General features: G+C 32.7%; 1 protein-coding gene across 1 annotated transcript; it reads left to right on the forward strand.

Moving 5' to 3' along the window:
- The first annotated feature begins 1,616 nt into the window (after positions 1–1,616).
- On the forward strand, positions 1,617–3,137 carry LOC120214509 (UDP-glycosyltransferase 73C6-like). Its single transcript, XM_039212397.1, has one exon. It carries the CDS (start codon positions 1,670–1,672, stop codon positions 3,116–3,118), a length of 1,449 nt encoding a protein of 482 aa, XP_039068328.1. The 5' UTR covers positions 1,617–1,669; the 3' UTR covers positions 3,119–3,137.
- Positions 3,138–16,950: the final 13,813 nt, after the last annotated feature.

A 16,950-nucleotide genomic window follows, 5' to 3' on the forward strand; every position in this document is an offset into this window, starting at 1 on the left:
GGCCACCGTTGATGGTGGCCGGTGGTGGTACCGGTGGCAAAATTCGGCGACCGGTTGTTGTCTGGTTTCCTCCGGCGAAGGAAACCAGAGAGAGGCGAGAGAGAGTTTTATAAAACTCTCTCTGTTTGAAAGAGAAGAGAAAGGAAAAATGGGGAAGCTGGCCCTTCGGGCCAGCTGTTTGGGACTTTTATCCTCCCCTGAACGACGTCGTTTTGAGGGGAGGGGTGTGCGTGTAATTTCCATCATGGGTAAACCATTTCCGCAGTCACTATAGTTTGTAATCCTTACGATTTAGTCACTGAAATTAATTTCTGAGCATTTTAATTCAGTCTTTGAATTTTATTTTATTATGTTTTAGTCCATACCAGTATTAAATGATATATTTAGGTAAATATCAAATTTAGTCCCTCATAGTTTAGTATTTTTTATTTTAATCCCGTATTAATTAATTAGGTTAAATTACACTATTAACCATTATCTTTCTTAATATTTCAAATTATTATCTTTATTTTTGATACTTTATATTTAGTTTTATAATTTTAATTTCTTTTATTTTGATCATTATTTAATTACAATATTATTTTGTTATTACTTTTATATTTTAATTATTGCTTTAATTATTATTATTATCTTAGTCATATAAATATATATATATTTTTTAAATAATAATGTTTATTTATTTTCGATATCAAAGAAAAGGGCAGTCTTAATACAACTGGATGTCTCATTCTGATATTTTAAAATTAAAAAGTAAACAATATTATTTAAATTAATATTTATCAATATCAAAGAAAAGAGCTGTCTTAAGGCACCTAGAAGTTCTTTTCTGATATTTTTAAATAAATAAATATTTTTTTATATAATTTTGAAATAATAGAATTATAAATTAAATATATTTTTGAATTTTTAAAATTTTAATAATAGAGACAATTTATAATTAAAAAGTACCAATTTTGGGCGTTGTAGGGGTGCTAATCCTTCCCTAAACGTAACCGACCACGAATCCCTTTTTATTATTAAAAAGAACGAATTTTTGGTTATAAACGCAGATCAGTTCATCTTTTAACTGATGTTTTCTTAAAACTCTTTTAAAAGATAATTTTTAGGTTTTCGACCTACCTGATCCAAAAGGCCGATGGCGACTCCCAAATTATTTTCAAAACCATTTATTCACATCAATTTTCTCGCCAAATAAATATTTCGTGCCCGGACGAAAACCGGTTACGACACCGACCAATCAAATACCAAAATCGAAAACTTTGGATATCCGAATTTAAATCCCCTACTCATCATCCTCACGGGCAGTCAACCCTCTCAGTTGGTCTTCTTTGCCACCTTCTTGATCTCCAAGTTGCAATCTCATAAAAAAGTTTATTTATCTTTTGCAACAACTTCCGTGTCAGACTACTTTTCTCAGGTTTTTTTTTTAACTTTAGTAGGCCATCGCCACGTGATTTATATGTGGTTCAAATATCCAATACTTGGGTACCAAGTTCTACTAATTATTAAAGAATTCTACATAACATTATAAAAATTCAGGTACTCATGATAAACCAATATGCTGTTGCATCAGCATTCATACGTGTAAAACTCATCTCGAAGCTTAGCTATATATAGCACGTTTTGCATCCTTGTGCTTACAATTCACTCTCTTTCCCAGTTCCTGTAAATGGCTCAAACCCACTTTGTGTTGTTCCCTTTCATGGCTCAAGGCCACTTGCTCCCCATGCTAGATATCGGTCGTCTATTAGCACAACGTGGAGTGATTGTCACTATGGTTACAACACCCCATAATGCAGGCAGAATCCAGAAATCGATCGGTCGAGCCATCGAATCGGGGCTTCCTATCCGTTTACTGCAACTCCAGTTTCCCGGAAAAGAAGTTGGATTGCCTGATGGGGTCGAGAACATCGATATGCTGCATTCGATGGAAGACTTGATCAAATTCGTATCCGCCGCCAACCTGATGGAAGATGCAGGGCAGAAATTGCTTGAGAATATTACACCCCGTCCCGCTTGTATCGTTTCGGACATAAACCTGTATTACACCCGCAAAATTGCTACCAAGTTACGAGTTCCGAGGTTGTCGTTCCATGGATTTTGTTGCTTCTGTCTTCTTTGTTTGCACAATATACATTCCTCAAAGATATGTTACACCCTGACCTCTAATAATGAGTACTTCGTGGTGCCCGGCTTGACCGACAAGGTCGAATTTACGAGAGTTCAGTTACCGCTTGACCATGACGGATCATGGAAGGGAATTTTCGAACCGATGTGGGAAGCTGATCGAGCATCCTACGGGGTCATCATAAACACTTTCGAAGAGCTCGAATCGGCTTACGTCGAAGAGTACAAGAAGGTGAAGAAAGCTTGGTGTATCGGTCCGGTTTCACTCAGCAACAGGAACGAGTTGGACAAGGCTGAAAGAGGTAACAAGGCGTCGATCAACGAGCAGCAGTGTTTGAAGTGGCTTGACTCTCAAGAAACCAACTCTGTTATCTATGCGTGCCTTGGAAGCACAGGCACTCTAAAGAGTCCAGAGCTGATAGAATTGGGTTTAGGCTTAGAGGCATCGAAAAAGCCTTTCATTTGGGTGCTTAGAGGAAACAACATGACACCGAACCAAGTCGAGAAGTGGATGGAGGACGATGGATTCGAGGAAAGAACGAAAGGAAGAGGCCTTGTAGTTAAGGGATGGGCACCCCAAGTGCTCATTTTGTCACACCCTGCAACCGGAGCGTTCCTAACTCATTGTGGATGGAACTCGACGATCGAGGGAATTTCTGTCGGTGTCCCGTTGATAACATTACCGTTTTTCGGAGACCAATTCTGCAACGAGAAACTTGTGGTGCAAATACTGAGAATTGGAGTCAACCTTGGGGCTAACGAACCTACGAAGCTGGGGGATGAAAAATCTGGGTTTTTGCTGAAGAAGGAACATGTTAAAGCTGCAATAGAGAAATTGATGGACGAAGGAGATGAAGGAATGGAAAGAAGACAAAGAGCTAGAGTGTTTGGAGAAAAGGCAAAGAAAGCAGTTGAAGTGGGTGGTTCTTCCTACCGTAATATTACATCATTAATCCATGATATCATGCAACAATCTCAGAAAATGTGTTGAATTGGGTTTTGTTTTTCCTTTTTCTTTTGATGTTTGGAAATTTTGAGTGAATCAGATCTCGTTTAAGCTATGCAAATTTTCTTGTTATAATGAAATAAGTGATCATAATTATGTGGTAATGGTCTGCCCAAATTTCTCCACCACCTTAACAGTATGTTCCACGTGTCTTTCTAAGTTGTTCCCTTTTGTAAGTCTCAATAATTTTTTACTATAAATCAGAAACTACTGTTACTGCTGCTTCCTCCGCATGTATCAACATATGATCAATTGCATCCGATGGTGGCTGGAATCAAAAGGCAGATTCCTTGCTAATTTGGCTAAACCATCAGGAATCATGTTCCCCTTCACTCTCGTTTAAGTAATTCGACGATGTGTGGAATCATAGACGAAAGACCCCGTGAAAGGAGGGTGACGAAGTGACAACATCCTTGTCATCCCTTTCCATGATCACACCTCTCACTCCCTGCCCCGGTGCCAAGCAAGCCACATACCCTACAAGTCCGCATCCAGAACTATGTTACGGTCCACCCGGCTTATCGAATTACTGCACCAAGTGCCGCGCATGGAAAACGCATGTACTGCTTCGAGTTGAAGCCGACTATCACGTTGCAGCACGCTTTCAATCTCAAGGAACTCCGGGTCAAAAATTATCTTGTTCCGTCGTAACCAAAGCCACCATGCTATCGATCCACGGACAATAACTCCTGGTTATTCTCTATATGTGTGCGATGTCGATTCTATTGTCGCGTCACAGCTCGCCTCCCGCAGTTGGAAGCAGTTGCAATGTGCCTTCGAACACGCTCAAGAGCCACCCCTTACAAACTTCAACAGTATGTTGTATGGATGATCACAAAAGCTGCTGAGAAAACAATACAATCTTAACCTTCAAGCATCAACCAGACCGAAAAGAGATGTTTAGATGATTTTCTATTAATTATTAAATATTATAAAAATAAGACTTAATATAAAAATAAGTGAAATTATTTTACCTCGAACAACGTTTTGGTACATAAAGAAATTTTCGTTAAAAATTTGTGTGTAACGTTTTCTCAGTTATACTTTTAGATACACATCGTTATATGTTTTATTTTTTTAATAATAAAAATATTATTTTTAATTAAAAAATTAAAAAAAACTTAATGTATTTATAAAACCCCCCAAATTTTTATTGAAATTATAAAAACTTTCTAAAAAATTAAAATCTCTCATTTCAACCCTCTTACTAACCATCGCGGGCCATCTCCACCACCATCGTCATCACAGAATGGTCACCCACCCTTTGTCGACCACCCATTGATCAATCTTTGCCCTTACCGTTACCCAAATCCCCTAAATCTCTAAAATTCCTAATACTCAAATCTCTAACCTTTAAAATCTTAATCTATATTCACAATAGAGCGTCGAAGGAGCACCAACGGAGCGACAACGGGGATGGATTTTGAGCGGAATTGTACGGTAGTATGGTGGTGGCGGTGTGGCGTATGGATGTTGGAATCGACCGAAATCAACAAAAAACGACGGTGGCTTAAAATTCGATGAACCTCTCCACTGTAAACGGTGACAACTTACGATGAAAGGTCAATAGGAGTTTGATCAGAGGTCGACGTCACTGCTAATGATAATGACGGTGATAGTGACAGTCATGGCTTACAGACCGACGATCATGGAAGGGGAAAGGGGGTTGCTGTACACGGGGGAGCTATTTTTTTTCTTATTTTTATTTTTTTAATTTTTAAAATAAATTCTCAAAATTACTAGAACTTAACACGTGTCACTTAACGACCAAATTTAACGGTGTTATAGTCAAGACACCTAAAAGTACTCCGATAAAAACTTTAGACACATAGTTTTAGCAAAAAAATCTTTAGATACTAAAACATTTTTCGAGGTAAACTTCAGACACTTATTTTTGTATTAAGCCATAAAATAACAGTATAAAAATAACAAATAATCAAAATTTTAAATTGTTTTAAATTGGGATAAGATTAATAAAATGTATAAATTTTAATAATTAAAATTAACATTATATCAAACTCATATTAAATGTCTTTTTCAATTTTAGTTATATGTAATTTATTTGTAATAATTATTTAATTAAATATTTAAATGAAATATTTTTTAAAATACTTATTTATTATCGAATATAATTATTAAACAATATGAGATGCATTTAGAAAAATCAGTTAATGCTACTTAAATTTAGTGCCCTAGTGGCTAATATTACTAAGGGTAAATTACAAATTTTATCACTAAACTTTATTCTCTCTCGTATTTTACTCACTAAACTTTAAAACCTTTCAATCTCTTCATTGAACGTGATACATTGATTTTTTTAGGTCACTGAACTTTACTCTCTCTCCTACTTTGGTCACTCCGCTAATTAATAGTTAACGGCGTTAAAAACGACGTCGTTTAAAAAATAAATTTTCACCAAAACGATAGCATTTTGCATCTATATAATAGTCCAGTTCAATGTCGTTAAATATTTAACGGCCTAGTGACCAAAAAACCTTAATGTATTAAGTTCAGTGAGGAAATTGGAAATGTTTAAAGTGCAGTGAGTGAAATAGGAAAGAGAGTAAAATTTAATAATCACATTTGTAGTTTATCCTTACTTAAATTTAGTGCTCTAGACGATAATAATAATAATAATAAATATCAAGTAATAAAATATTAATAAAATAGATCAAGTAATTAAAATATAAGTAATTGGAAAAGTTTAATAATTAAATTAAATAATTATAAATTTTATGATTAAAATAAGAATGAGAAAATAGTTGAATAATAAATTGTATTATTTATTAAAATATAATTTTTTGTAATTTTCCAAAAACAAAAAGTAATGTTGTACTTTTATATAGTATCAAACACTTGAAATATATCAAAGATTAAAATAATAAATTTTTAAATTTGAATTTTTAAAATTATTTTGAATTAAAATTAAATTAACAAAATATATTTTAAGAACTAAAAATTATTATTATATCAAATTCATATTATTTTTAAAATTTTAATGACATAAAACCTATTTATAATAATCTTTTGATTGAATGTATAATTTTTTAATAGTTTTACGTGAATAAAATATTTTATTTGTTTAAGATTTTTTTAATTATTGACAATATACATAAACTCTAAAAATATTACTATTTAAACCTAAAAGAAATTCTTCGATTATTGAAGTCACTCAGTAAGTTCAATTAAACATATAAATGATAGATGTGTGTGTTTAAAATAGTTATTTATTATTTTCTCTCTCCCATTAAATCGGTTTATTTTTTATTTTTAATATTATCTCATTCTACAAGTCATATTAGAAAAGTCGATAAATAACTTGTATTTTTTTTATATGTCATACTCTTAGGCAAAACCCACGAGATAATGCTCTAAAAAAAATTTCCTGAAATAATGCTCTCGCCTGTTCCCCTCATGCTCGCCTGCTCCCCGCTGCTCCCATGCAGCTTTAATTGTTGCTTCATGCATCATCATTTGCTGCTTCATGCAGCAATTATTACTACAATCCACGAGAATCCAACGTCTCGTGATGTCTTCAATTATTAGTGCATGAATTGAAGCAGTCGACCCTTAAATATATAGGGCATGATATGGGGTTAAGGAAGCATAAGAAAGAAAGGGAGAAGAGTGCCGAGAGAAAGGAAAGGAAGAAGAGGAAGAAGAAGAAATGGAGCCCGACAAACATCGAGGTAATTTTTTATTTTATTTAAATTTGTTTATTATTTTAAATTATTAGTTTGTTAGTTTAGGGTTTAGGGTAAAACAAAAATTTAGTTAATTAGTTTGTTAGTTTAAGTTATATTATTGTTAGTTTAAGTTATATCATACATAAATAAAAAAATTATTTAATTAGTTTGTTTGATAGTTATATATTAAACAAATAATTAATTTGTTTGTTTGTTAGTCGTTAGCTATATATAAAAAATAGTTAATTAGTTTGTAGTTAGTTAAAAAATTAAGTTATATTTGTTTGTTGAATTTATATTATATAAAAATTTTAGTTAATTAGTTTATTAGTAGTTTAAGTTATATTATAATTAAAAATAGTTTATTAGTTTAAGTTATATAAAAGAATAATTTATTAGTTGATTAAGGGTGCGTTTAAGTTATATTTTAAAAAGTTTAGTTTGTTAGTATATTAGTGTATTATATTATAAGTTATTATATAAAAAATTTTGTTAGTTAGTTTTTAGTTTATATTATATTATATTAAATGATTTTATAAATATTGTTGTTTAATTTTTTTTACAGATTCATTCCAATGGCTGGCCAAATTCCACTACTGAGACTTGACAATGAACATATTTCAACTCATTTGGGAATAATGGTGAATAAAATATTTGTTTAATGAATTATAATTAATAAATATTTGAATATTATTTTATGATTGTGATAAATTTTTTGTATTATTTAATTGTAGGAGGACGAGCAGCGAGTCCTTCGTCATCGGCTACATAATGTGCCCAAGCCACACCGATTGATAGAAGAAAACTTGCAAGAGGCTGGATTTTGGTATGTAACATTTGTACGATAATACAAGTTGGTTCGAGGTTTGATCAGTGCGTTGATTGAATGTTGGAGACCAGAAATGCACACGTTTCAATTGCCGTGTGGCGAATGTATGATAACTCTGGAGGATGTGGCAATGCAACTCGGGGTCCAAACAAATGGGATGCCGGTGGTAATGACACATGAGTACAATAATGTGGCACAACTTTGTAGTGCGTTTCTTGGGAAAACGCCCGTACCACTCGAGTGTAAAGGGTGCCGTGTGAGGTTGTCATGGTTGAAGAATCAATTTCAGCTCCAACCAAATAGTACGGAGCAAGAAATTATATATGCAACACGAGCATATATATTACAGTTGATTGAGGGGGAATTTTGGTGCCGGATAAATTCGGTAATTATGTTCACACTCAGTATCTTCTTTTTTTAAGAAATTTTGTGAATAGTATGCAATATAGTTGGGGATCGGCGATATTGGTGTTCTTGTATCGTGAAATGTGCAAGGCATCATAAGTCGTGAATGATAATAATACAGTAGAAATCAGTGGATGTCTGCTGCTGCTACAATCATGGTCTTGGCATAGACTTCCATTTTTGACACTGATTAGTCGGACTGCGGTTGACTTTCCACTTGGTGGAAGGTAATATGAATTCTCTATTTTAATATAAAATATTAATTATAAATTATTTATTTTGATTAAAATTATTGAACAAAATGGCCATATTTTTATTTTGATTGATATACAGATGGAGGCATAAAATTGAAGGCACGGGGTTGGTGCATAACAATATTAAAGAGTTCAGGCTGAAGATCGACATTAAAGCCAAAAAGGAGGTATGTAAAATATGTTCTTATTAGTTATTATTTAAATTAACTATATTATTTGATTTAAATCAATTTTATTGTTATTTTAATTTTACAATTTAATTGGAGACAATACGTAAATGAAGAAATTTTGGCGTTCATGCTGCACGATATTTTTGATGGGTTTCAATATTGGTGTGCTGTTACACCATTGATCAATTTTGCTTTTGTTAAGATCCAATTTGCGGATAGAGTGCTGAGGCAATTCCACTTCCACCAACCTATTCCGCACAGTCCATGGGATCATGACCTCCTCCAAAACTTAGATGGTCGTCGGCAGGTGAATTGGGTTGAGACGCATGACCACCTGCACATATTTGATGGTCGCCGTAAAGAAAAGGTGAATTGGGTTGAGAAGCATGCAACCTACATTAATGCTTGGAATAATAGGGCTTCATTCATGTCAAATCTTGACCTCATTCAAGACGATGACTTAAATTTTGAGACTTTGGCTTACTTTGCTTATTTTTGGGATAATAGAAAACCGTTCTTGACAATAATGGTAGAGAGGCGACAATTTTTTAGGTTTAAGAAAAGATTTGGTAAAGTTGAATACTCTCTACCGAGTGGGAGTTCATCTCAACAACCTGAAGCGGAAATAACCGATGTGGATAATAGCGCACCACAACCGTTTGGCGATGCGGGATCGTTGCATCACGCATTTAATGATTCTATTGTCCCGACATACATACTAGAGTTTGTGCAGCCTAAGGCACCCATCTACTCTCCCATGTTTGAGTCGACGTATGACTTTGACCAAATGACATCTATGATGTCAAATACCAGTATTTGTCAGTTTACGTTTGCAAGTGGGATGGAATCGCAAACTGGTGGAATGACAGTTCAAATGACCCCAATGAATGAGGAGGATGGGTACCATACTCCTGAGCAACCGCAACGGCCACAACGCATCAGACGTCTGCCCCGACATTATCATTCGACAACACCCCGGCATCGACAACAATTGTAAACTCATTTGTTATTTGTTACAAATTAAATATTGAAATTATACTAGTTTTCTATGTTTTAAACATAAGTTATGTATTTAGAATTTTTTAACCTTAACTTAAAAACTGTAATTTCAATTTAAATATATAAAGATAAATTTGACTAGTTATAAATTAAACTATTTATAAATTTGATTTAAATTGAATAAATTATATTTAAATATTTAATTATTATTAATCATTATGAAATCATTATTAATCATTAAATATTAATAATAATTTCATTATTAATAATCATTACTAAATCATTAATATCAAATCATTAAATATTAATAATAAATCATTATTAATAATCATTACTAAATCATTATTATAATTTTAAATATAAAATAATTATTATCAAATCATTAATAAATCAAATCATAACATTATTTTAAGCCAAACCAGTGTTCATGAATGGGTATTAGTTATGTAACGAAAATAAGGTTAATTTAACCACACGTCCATTCAAATTTGTTCAAGTCCTCGAATTATAAATGTCATATCAATTAGGTCCCTATATTTAAAAAGTCCGCTCGAATAATTTATCGACAAAAATTACATAAATTCAACTTCAATGTGAAGATATAAAAATTTATCAAATCTTTAAATATTATTATTCCATAATTATTAGTAATAATTATTAAATCATTAGTATCAAATCATTATTATAATTTCATTATTACTAATTATTACTAAATCATTACTATCAAATCATTAAATATTAATAATAATTTCATTATTATTAATCATTACTAAATCATTACTATCAAATCATTAAATATTAATAATAATTTTATTATTACCAATCATTAATATCAAATCATTAAATATTAATAATAAATCATTATTAGTAATTATTATTAAATCATTATTATAATTTTAAATATAAAATCATTATTAAATCATTATTATCAAATCATTACTAAATCAAATCATGTCATCATTATAAATCAAATCAGTATTCCTGGGTATTAGTTATGTAACGAAAATAGGGTTAATTGAACCACACGTCAATTCAAATATGTTCAAGTCTTCGAATTATAAATGTCATATCAATTAGGTCCCTCTATTTAAAAAGTCCGTTCGAATAATTTATCGACAAAAATTACATAAATTCAACTTCAATGTGAATATATAATAATTTATCAAATCATTAAATATTATTATTTCATAATTAATAATAATAATTATTAAATCATTAGTATCAAATCATTATTATAATTTCATTATTATTAATTATTACTAAATCATTATTATTAAATCATTACTATTAAATCATTAAATATTAATAATAATTTCATTTTACTAATCATTACTAAATTATTACTATCAAATCATTAAATATTAATAATAATTTTATTATTACTAATTATTACTAAATCATTACTATCAAATCATTAAATATTAATAATAAATTATTATTAGTAATCATTATTAAATCATTACTATCAAATCATTAAATATTATTAATAAATCATTACTATCAAATCATTACTAAATCATTACTATCAAATCATTAAATATTAATAAATTAATTAACTAATTTTTATATAATTAACCCATGTTTGAGTCGACGTATGACTTTAACCAAATGACATCTATGATTTTTTATATAATTAATTAATATGAAATATGCAAGTCTCTACGTGAAATGTAAAAAAAATAAATTCGACGTATTTATAAAGATAAATTCGACTATTATAATCTTTATTATAATTTTAGTAATCATTACTAAATCATTAGTATGAAATTATTATTATAATTCAACTTCAATTCGAAGATCTATTAATTTAAGAACGGAAATTACATAAATTTCCAAGAAAAATAGGTTCATTATTACAAAATCAAATATATAAATACATAGAAATACATATATGATTACTAATGATGAGGCCTATATCTTGGTAAATTAGGACAATTGTTTTTTGAATGGCATTCACCCATACATAATACACATCTCTTTGCTTGACTTCTCTCTCTAGCATGGAATTCCATACTGGTATGAATACGAGTGGACTCAGGTCGACCCTTTGGACTTTTGCGAAGCATTGGATTTGGCATCCATTCGTCATGATCCTTTTTGGGCCAATATGATTCATTCGGGATCTGTCTGAACGTATAGCTGTAGACATTTAATATCCTATGTAGATGAAAGCATTCATCAACATAAGTGTATGCGTTTACACCAGCATACATACATGCAGCGACTGCATGAGCACATGGATATTTACATGCCTGAAAACGACCACAATCACACCATTTGTGTCGTAAATCAACTCTAAATGTTTGGTCTTCTCCTCTAATGTTACGACAGATACACGACACAACAAAAGTATGACCAACTCGGTCGAAATTATGAACAACCATTGATGTTGTCAATCGCTCATTTGCTTCCATTGATTCCACCACTGTAGGAGCCCAAGTTTTACCTCTACTTATGAGACTCTCAATTTCCTTGCCTTTATCGGACCAAACCTTAGCCAACCTAAAGTACGTCTCTTTCACCACACTCGCTATTGGGAGATGGCGTATACTTTTTAGTACTGAATTAATGGCCTCAGCAAGGTTTGTGGTCATATGTCTGTATCGCCGACCTTCATCGTATGCTTGCGACCATTTTTCCCACGTTATTTTTGAAGCCCACTTCAAAACACGCTGATCATCATAAAATACCTTCAAATTCTCCAATCTCTTGTCAAAATTTGGTCGGCGTAGTTCGTATCTTGTTTCATAATATATTGTGTTAAACCACAATTAAAAAAACCACGTAACAAATGCACAAATATTGAAATTAAAACTTACCTATGCTGACTATCTCGCTACGAATGTGTGCGTTATGAAACTGGTCGATATTATTCTTACAAATATGACGGATACAAAATGTCGGATATGCATACGGAGGTATCCAACGACTTCCTGATCGTTCAATTGCCACCAAAATACCCGTTCCTCTATCGGATATCAAGCAAACTCCATCTTCACGAATGATATATTGACGTAGATTGGTCAAAAAGAAATCACAAGCCTCTGTTATCTCTCCCTAAACAATGGCGAATAGGAAGATATTTAGCTCACCATCTTGTGCAACTGCCATCAAGAGTACATGCCTATATTGACCATACAGCCACGTACCATCTACTTGGATCATACGTTTGCAAAATGAAAATCCTTCAATACATGCCTTGAATACCCAAAATAGTCTATGGAATATTTTATTCCCTGGCACAAATTGACCTTCTTCGTCATATGCGGGCATGGTTTGAGACTTCACTATGGTTCATGGGATAAATAACTTCATTGCTTATAGAAAATGTGGTAGCTCATTGTAAGATGTATCCCAATCTCCATACGTCAAATTCATTGCCTTCATCTTCGCATTCCACACCTTGCCATATGTTACATGATATCCAAATTGGCTTCGAATAGATATAGCTAACACTGAACAAGATATCATTGGATCCTTTTCAACCATCACCTTCACGTATTCACATATTATACCAGAGTCCAATAGTCGGTGGTCTTGTTCGATGGAGTTTCGCAAACATGTGTGAGGACCATTGTACGTCGTGATGACCCAAGCATCATGCCTTTGAATTTTCGACACTCTGATCTTCCACTTGCACTCTGGGCCATATATAACACACTTTGAGTATATGGTTTTCTGGTTGGACTCTGCAACATGGGCATTAACATGGCTTTTGATGCAATACTCTTTAATCACCAGCGTAGCTTCATTTTTTCCTCTGAATTGCACCCCAACTGAAAAATTCACCAAAATTTTTGAATGATTCAGCAATTTGGTACGGAGGTAAATGTGGCATGTCTGGGAATTTAGGTGCCCTCATCGCATCATAATTTATCTTGTACATGTGAGGAGTAGCTTCATACGGTGTCAGAACTTCATCAATGCCCAAGTCAATTGCACCTCCACCGGAAAAATTATCGTTGTCGCCCAAAACGGGTTCTTCAATTTCTTCATCTTTGCTTGAATCATCATGAATTTCTCCTCATCGATTTTCAGCATCAATATCAACAGTCAATTCCGAATGGTGTATGTTTCTCGTCTCATACTCTACTACTACATATGTCCCTCCAACTTCATTTCCACTTTCCAATAGTGCCATAAAACTGTTCGGGAACCTGTATGTCGGGTCCTCAAACTCACTATCGAAAGCCATTTCAGATGGATTTTGAGCCACACCTCTTGATGACCCAGGAACATCACATATGTTACGCACATCAACAAATAACTCAATAACTGCTATATTGGTTGACTCATATAATCCAATCATGGTTCCAATATCATCATCTTCTTCAAGTGGAACTGCAACATATTTGACTGGATTGGAACATATCATAAATCTGTACCTGAAACCATCCACTGCAGCTCAAATTTTTCTTTATATCTTCTGCTTCATTTCTATAAATATGATGTCTTTTTTGAACATCATATTTATTGGTTTTTCAGACTAAAAAACAACTCCGACCTCATTTTCCATAACCTGTCCATTATAATGGACAATCGTGAAAAAGTTGTTGCTCATTTTCTCTACAAATAAAAAATATATATAAATTTTGATTAAACAATTAGATAAGATAATTTCATAAATCATTAAATCATTAAATATAATATACTATTATATTAAAAATAAAATAAAAGTTGTTATTTAACTTAATTGATTACTAATAATGATTTAATAATTATTATTAATCTAATGATTTGATATTTAATGATTTAATAATAATATGATTTACTAATGATTACTAATAATTATTTATTATAAATATTTAATGATTTAAATTTGATACTAATCATTTAGTAATGATTACTAATAATAATGATTAGTTTGATAATATTTTTATTTTTTTAAATATCAAACAAATTTGTTAATTAATCAATCAAATTTTTTAAATATCAAATAAATTTAAATATCAAATTTATTAATCAATCAAATTTATTAAAATTTGTTCAATTTTAAGATTATAAATTAAACAAAATATATTTTAAAAACAATAAATATTTTTAAACACAATATTTTTTTAAATGGGAATAACTTAAACATATTAATTTTATATAATCTAATATAAATTAACTAACTAACTAATTTACACATACACAACAACAAAAAATAATAAATTACCCGCGTATTTATGCCTTCTTCCTTTCCTTTCTTTTCCTTCCTTGTTTCTTTCTTCGAATCAATTTGTACGTGGGCAAAAGTTGTGGAATAATGCATGTTCGTGTAAACAAAATTTTTCTTTAAACAAAATATTTTATACAAATTAATTTTATATAATATAATATATTATAATAAACTAATGAACTATTTCTTTATTATAATATAACTTAGTTAAAATAACAAACTAACAAACTAATTAAACACTAATTATAACTTCAACTTCAACAAACAACCTAATATACGTTTAAACACACTAACAAATTAATTAAATAATTTTTATACATATAATAACTTTAACTAAGAAACTAATTAACTAATTTTTTATATAATATAATATATAACTTAAACTAAAAACTAATATAATATAACTTAAACTAACAAACTAATAATTTATACTAACAAACTAAATTAAACCCTAAACCCTAAACTAATAAACTAATAATTTCACATAATAAACTAATTTAAACAATAAAAAATTACCTCACAAATGATGTTTGAGCCTTTATCTCCATTTTTTCTTCTTTCTTTCCTTTCTTTCCTCTCGGCAAATTTTCTTTCTTTCTTTCTTATGCTTCTACCCTAAACCCTCCATATCCAATATATAACACACTTATTTGTCGTTGGTGAGCTACAATCAATTTGAACCGTTGGTGAGCTGCAATCAATTTGAGCGTTGAAATGCATTCAATTTGAACATTGGTGAGCTGATTTCACGCTGCAAATAATGCAGCTATGATAGCTGCATGGAGGAGCATAAGCATGCAGCGGCAGGGAATCACACATGGAGGGAGCAACGGCAGGGAATCGTGCAGAAGGAGCAGGCGTGAACGATGGTCGCCGGACGTGCATGGCGACCTGGTAGGTCGCTGGTCGTGCATGGCGACCTACCCCATGTGACGTGCATGGCGCATGCAAAACACCACAGGTCGTACAGATGTCATGGCGACCTCCTTCCTCGCCCGGATGCCATGACGACTTCCTTCCTCGCAGGCATGCAAAGCTTCATTCTCTCACCACATGTCGCATGGATGCCATGGTGACATCCTTCCTCGCCCGGAGCACTTGGGGACCAACGACAGAGACTGTAACATTCGCCCTATCTCAACAATTAATATGGAGAGTGGATTATCTCGTAAATTAAAGTTTCCAACAACATTATCTCGTGGGTTTTCCCATACTCTTATAAACATATTAAAATAAATTTATCAAACTTGTTAATCAATTTTTTAAAAATAATTTAATTTAATTTATTTATTAATTATATCTTATAAAATTATATGTACAATTAATATAAGACATAAATTATAAACTAGTGAAACATCAAATCTAATTATTAAATAATATGGGATGCATTTAAAAAAAATAAGTTAATGCTACTTAAAAGCAGTGCCCTAGCAGTTCACTTCACAGTCTCTCTCTCTCTCTCTCTCTTTCTCTCTCTCTCTTTCTCTCTGTTCCCACCACAAGAGCCAAATCGAACCAGTCGCAGCGAAATCCGTGATGGAAAACGCCGATGCAGCAGCAGCAGAGCACAGTAACAAGGCAATGCCAGCCATAATGGATCTGGAAAACATGATACGCGTCCCCATGTCTCTCCACGCCGTCGTCCGCCTAAACGTCCCCGACGCCATCTGGCAAGACGGCGCCAACACCCCTCTCTCCGCCGCTCATATTCTCTCTCATGTACTCTCTTCCGGAAGCGGTGGAGATCCCGAAAACCTCCAGCGTATCCTCCATATGTTCACCAGTTACGGCGTTTTCTAGGAGCACCTCGATAGCTGCGGTGAAAGGACATACTACCCCACCGAGATCGGGAAAACACTCGTAACCGACGCCGAGGGTCTATCTTACGCACCCTACGTGCTCCAGCACCACCAGGTAATCCCAATCCCACTTTTTCATTTCCATTCTCAGCCATAGATTTCTTTAAAATCGAATCGATTTTGGCGCGATCTGTGATTAATTAACTATTTTCAGGATGCTTTGGTGAGAGCGTGGCCGTTGGTGCACGAAGCGGTGTTGGATCCGACATCGGAGCCATTCGTGAAGGCGAACGGCGAGGGAGCTTATAGATGCTATGGGAAGAAACCGGAGATGAATGGGCTGATGCAGAAGGCGATGTCGGGGGTTTCGGTGCATTTCATGAGAGCTATACTGAACAGCTACGATGGGATCAAAGGAGTGAAGAAACTGGTCGATGTGGGAGGCAGCGCAGGGGATTGCCTCAGAATGATTCTACACAAACACTCTTGAAGCAATCAATTTTGATCTGCCCGA

This window comes from Hibiscus syriacus, unplaced genomic scaffold (genome assembly GCF_006381635.1).
Source record: "Hibiscus syriacus cultivar Baekdansim isolate YM2019G1 unplaced genomic scaffold, ASM638163v2 tig00110065_pilon, whole genome shotgun sequence".
Taxonomy (NCBI): Eukaryota; Viridiplantae; Streptophyta; class Magnoliopsida; order Malvales; family Malvaceae; genus Hibiscus; species Hibiscus syriacus.

Bases quoted from the DNA above. Each gene is read 5' to 3' on its own strand.
- LOC120214509 (XM_039212397.1), top strand. From the start codon at position 1,670: ATGGCTCAAACCCACTTTGTGTTGTTCCCTTTCATGGCTCAAGGCCAC.